The sequence below is a fragment of the Barbus barbus genome, assembly GCF_936440315.1.
Source record: "Barbus barbus genome assembly, chromosome: 36".
Classification (NCBI taxonomy): Eukaryota; Metazoa; Chordata; class Actinopteri; order Cypriniformes; family Cyprinidae; genus Barbus; species Barbus barbus.
Window position 1 is genome coordinate 24,469,322 of NC_136714.1, and position 5,824 is coordinate 24,475,145.

Genomic DNA, 5,824 nt, shown 5'->3' on the forward strand with positions numbered 1-5,824 from the left:
CAATCAGCGGTCAGAGGTACGCATTCATAAATCTTCCCACTTAAGAAACTTATTTTAGAGATAAATAGAGAAAAGCAATAAACTAATATTACTCTGTACAGAAGGACTCGATCCTTACTCGGTTCATTAGCAACTTCATTTAAACCAGACATCATGTGATCATATTACAATGAGATCAGAATAAATCCATATGGCATAAAACAAATTACAGTATAATATGATACAAATGAGAAAAACAAACTACTTCTCAGTTTCCATATATATATTTTTTAATCACTGTAATTTTAAGCAAATGTAACTTCTGTCAGGAACAATCGTTTTAAGAAAGGCACTTCACATAGGATTGAAACTTTGCATGTTTTGGTCACACAAAGAGCAGACAGAAAGCAGCACATAGTAGTCGGCATTCATGTCATCTGGGAAATTTATCACAATGAAATCATAACAAATAAAAACTGTCAGCATTGAGCTTTAAAAGCCTTTCTGAATACAGTAAAATCTCACAGATTAGCAGAGAACATTGATTCGCTCGTAATGAAAGCAGAGACTTACGCAAAGCATATTTGGGGCATAAAGTCTCTTGAAACGAGAACAGATATGAAGACATCTTTTGGTTATCTTCTCAAAACAATACAAATCCTCCTAAGTGTCAACAGAGCGAGCTATATTGGAATACAGCACTTGTCAGTGAGTGAACTGTGAACGAGTGAGATTTGGTGTTTTTCTAGGGGCCGCTGTTGGTCAGGGCCGTTTTAAACTGTCGCAGGAGCATAGAGCCCATCACTGTTTTCTCTGTGTTGATGGTGATCACAGCATCAGGATCATTCAGGGCCACCGACACCAGGACCAGACATCCAGAACTCACCGTCTTACTGGCAAACCTGGAAATACACAAACAAAATTGGATTGGTTGATTGATTGGTTGGTTGGGTTTTTGATACCATGTCAGCTTCCCTGGCTATTTTCATGGCAACTAACAAGTTTAAATAGTATAAAAGAGCAATTTTAAATCACACAGTAAGGTTTTAAAAATAGAAAATCTAAAATGGATTCAGGACTGTCTTAAAATATCTTTGAGAGTTTCTTCAACAGAGAAATATAAAATTAAAACAAAATAATTATTTCGAAATGGACACAAATTTACTTAACACATACCTTTAATCTTATCGTGCACAATTCATCAGTTTATATTCTCCCAAAAATGGCTCTCCTGAAGACTTAACCAACAAACCTTAAATTACTTTCATGAAATGAACTGAGATTTTTATAAACTTAATTTGAGAACAAATGAAAGGTGCCTGCCACAATCAATATATCTGCAGTGTTTGCAGAGGATTTAATGACTAATGATCTGAAAAGAAGGTGATAATGATAATAGCCAAACAACAGTTAGTGGTATTATAAAAGATTTACAAAATATCCTAGTATTTATCATTTTTTAATCAATGTCAAATAAAAAAAAAATGATGAAACATTGATGAAAACAAACATTGATGAGACTTTTTTTTTTGAAAATAAATACATATTACAACGTACACACATACACGCTTTTTTAATTGTGTAGGTAAATGCTACTCCATATGCCATAACTCAATATAATATAATATAATATAATGCATGCATAGACTTACATATTATATAAAAAATATAGGTTTATAAACATATACCGTGTAATATTAAATTATTATTTGCATAAGATATTTTCAAATACAAATATTAATAACAGTGAATAAGTATGTATGTGAATAATTATGTAAATAAATACATTAATAAATATATTTAATAAAGTGCATAATTATGTGCCATACCCATATGTGAGCACTGGAGAGTGAAGGGGGAAATAGTGTGTGTGTGTGTGTGTGGGGGGGGGGGGGGGGGGGGGGGGGGGTGTGAACAGGCATGGCAGTCTATTATTTGGTCTGATTAAGAAGCTATTAGGGCCAAGGGACACACTCCTGTCACTCACAGACTCGAACCCGGTAGCCTCTCACAGACAGGGAGCAAAGTGTGGGGGTGTTCACTAAATAGAGTGCAGAGGACTAGATCAACTTCAGTGGAGATGGAGTGAAGCATACTGAGCAATATTATGATTTTAATTAAAGCTCCAAGGGATTAATGTGTGATATCTATGATGCAGCATTAAAGACCATTCACTTCAGTAGAGGAATGATTATGCAAATAGAACTGTGATTTTCATTGGCGATTCATTTTGCTTTGTCATTTCACATTAATAGCGAAAACTAAGTATGCTTTACTTTTTACATGTATTCATTTAGTAGACATGTGTCCAAAAAAATGGAAAACTATAAATAAACAAACAAACAAACAAAATGATAATTAAATTAAACCAAACAAATAATCTTCATGGTAAATAAACTAAATTAAATAAAACAAAAACAAACAAACAAACAAAAAGGAAATACAAAACAAATTCTAAAATTAACAAACAACAAAAAAAGAAACAAATACTCCTCATGGTAAAAATAAATAACATTAAGGAAATATATATTTTTAAAAATAAAACAAAGTAAACAAACAAATGCTAATAAACCAAACAAACACATATCAAAATCTTTACAGTAAAAAATAAACAAAATTAAAGAAATAAAACAAAAAATACAAAACAAAAAATAAAAATAAAAACAAACAAATAAAAAATAAATAAATACAACAAAAAAATTAATTAAATAAATTGATGCATGAATAAATAAATAAATAATCTTCATGGTAAATAAACAAAATTAAAAAAACAAAAGAAAATAGAAAACAAACAAATAAATGATAATTAAACCAACCAAACAAATAATCCTCATAATATTTTTTTTCTAAATGGCTTGCTAATGACACATTCTCAGAATAACTATCTAAAATAAAAATGATTAACGGAATGACCGATTCTAATGGAATGAATAGCAGAACCATGATATGTAAACTAAGGATAATAGCTGACCTCTATGGGTGATGCACAACAGGGTGAACAGGTGTATTTACACACAACTGAAACACTTTTTGACCAAACATCTTGGAAGGGAACCGCTGATTTTAAAATGCTAAATAAAACCCACTGCTCAAATGTAAATGTGTTACAATAGTATGATGCAAGTAAACCAGAGTGAGCTGGAGTAATAATAGAGATGAACTGAACTAATGAACTGTTCCATAGAGCTGTGGGAGAATTACTGGTGTCCAGTAACCGTGGTAACGTCACAGACTGGAATCACTAGTGAATGCACCACACGCAGATCCACTGACAGAGCAGACACGACCCTGTCCGACCTCTGCACCCTTGTACCTCCTTCCTGTCTGTCTCTCGTTCCCTCTCTCACTGAGGGGGACCCACGTGCCTGATACACTGCCATCTGCCTCCCATTTACACAGCCTATTATACAACAATGAACCGTTTAGCACACACCCTCACACACGGGGACCCCATTTAGCACTGAGAAGCACACATACCCCCGTCCCAACAGGAGGCCCCTCTTTTACTCCCAAACTCTCTGTCTCACACACTCATACATACACAATGGCCACCATTTTGCCATGACAGCATGAGACACAAGAGCCGTCAGAGCTACTGCTAACCAACTGGAGAGGGCGTCACATCTGACAATCAGTAGCACACACACACACACTAATGTTACATTACATTACAGACAGACAGATGGAACGATAGATAGAACGATAGAACAATAGAACGATAGATAGAACGAGAGATAGAACGAGAGATAGAACGATAGATAGACAGACAGATAGATAAGATAGATAAGACAGACAGATAGATGTAATTCAGCCCATAGCGCTGTATGGAAGTGAGGTTTGGGGTCCACTCAGTGCTCAGAGCTACACTAGATGGGACACACATCCAACAGAAGCCCTACACACAGAATTCTGCAAAATGATTCTAAAATTACAAAGAAGAACACCCAATAATGCATGTAGGGAAGAATTAGGCCGTTTCCCATTGATTATAAATATACAAAAAAGATCGCTCAAATTCTGGATGCATCTAAAATCAAGTCCCACAGAATCGCTACATTTTAAAGCACTACAAACCCAAAAACTGAACCCTGAAAAGAGTCCACTCAGTCAGCTGGTTCTGAGACTTACTAACCTGACTAACTCTACTAACACTAACCAGTCTCAGACCAGCACTGCTTCTCACCCAAACATCAAAATAAATCTAATTATCAAACAATCTAAAAATATATATCTGGAACATTGGGATCAAGAAACCAAAACACAAAGTAAATTACAACTCTATCGAACTATAAAATTAAAATCTGAATTAGAAGAATATCTCCAGAGTGTCAAAGACACAAAGCAGAGACAGATCCTGAGCAAGTACTGGCTTGGTCAGGACACAGAAAGAGCTGGTTACCCAGAGAGCAAAGATTGTGTTCTCACTGTGAGACAGGAGAGATCGAGACAGAGACACACTTCCTACTTCACCGTTACCAATTTAAATCAGAGACATATACATCAACAAATTCACGAACATCATAAAGAACTTTACAGCCATGACTGAAAAGGAACAAATAAAGATAATACTAGGAGAAGGACAGACAGCAGCACTAGCTGCGAGATACGTGTGTGTGTGCCACAGCCTGAGAGACAGCAGGTGAATGTGTGTGTGTGTGTGTAATGTGTGTGTGTGTGTGTGTGTAATGTATTACGTCTGACCTCAGTGTGTTTCTCTAATGTCTACCACAGTGACCCTCAGCCTGTGTGTGTTTATATGTTAAACACTGGGGTATGAAATGTTTAATAAATAAGTTCTTATTTGTTACACTGTTTATTTAAGTTTATATTGTTATAATGTTTTTATTCTATTTTGATATTTTTATTGTTATTATATTTCTCTATATATATATATATATATATATTTCTCTATATATATATATATATATATATATATATATATATATATATATATATATATTTCAAGCTTTGGCAATATTGTATTTTTTACAGTCATGACAATAAAGCAAAATTGAATTGAGATAGATAGACAGACAGACAGACAAAATGATAGATCGATAGATACTCAGTCAGACAGAACGATAGAATGATAGAACAATGGGCAGGTAGACAGACAGATAGATAGATATATGAGCAGACATACAGTATATAGCTAGTTCTAGACAGACAGACACATACATATACAGCTATTTCAGGTCTAGTGTATTATATCTGTACTGTCAGTGTGCTGCTGACACTCTGATCTCTCAGTCCCTGCGGCTCTAATAATGGAGTCAGTTTATAAAAGTCTTATTTACACACGCACTTAACACGGCCCTGAGGCACAGCATGTGTGTGTGCGCGTGTGTGATTTAACCCAAAGCCACATCATTCACATGATTTCAGTGGTCTCTAAACGTACATACACAAATATAGACAAACAAACACAGTACAACTACAGCAGCGGGTCCTGATACTGGACAGTCATTCGGTTTAACTCTTTCTATCTGTCGCTCATTCTCAAATAAAACAAACATTCACACATACACACACACACACAGCAGCTCTACCCAGAGTGTGTGTGTGTGTGTTGTATTTCGGTGTGGTTTGGGGCTCTAAATGGGTCATTGGTATTCTCGTCTGTCACCACTGGGCCTCTGAACTGGATTAATTGAGGCTGTGGGAAGAAAAGCAAAGCAGAAGCCCGGCACTGGCCAGCCGGACCGCTATCGATCCACACACACACGCCAACACTTGCTCCTAATCAGAGAGAGACAGAGAGAGAGAGAGACTAAATGACTGTCACCTCTTTATTCAACCTTAAAGACTGGACTAGTAAGATTCCTGTTCACACGCAACAGTTATC

At 35.6% G+C, this 5,824-nt stretch overlaps 1 protein-coding gene across 3 annotated transcripts in view; it reads right to left on the reverse strand.

The window, feature by feature from the left end:
* Nucleotides 1–248: 248 nt before the first annotated feature.
* Nucleotides 249–5,824, reverse strand: part of LOC306855760 (AP-3 complex subunit beta-1-like) — a 66,370-nt gene continuing 60,794 nt past the window's right edge. For all 3 annotated transcript variants that reach the window (XM_079394608.1, XM_079394606.1, XM_079394607.1), the window contains exon 27: nt 249–881. In XM_079394608.1, coding sequence (XP_079250734.1) covers nt 725–881 — 157 coding nt within the window. In that variant the 3' untranslated portion in view covers nt 249–724. The remainder of the gene's footprint in view (nt 882–5,824) is intronic.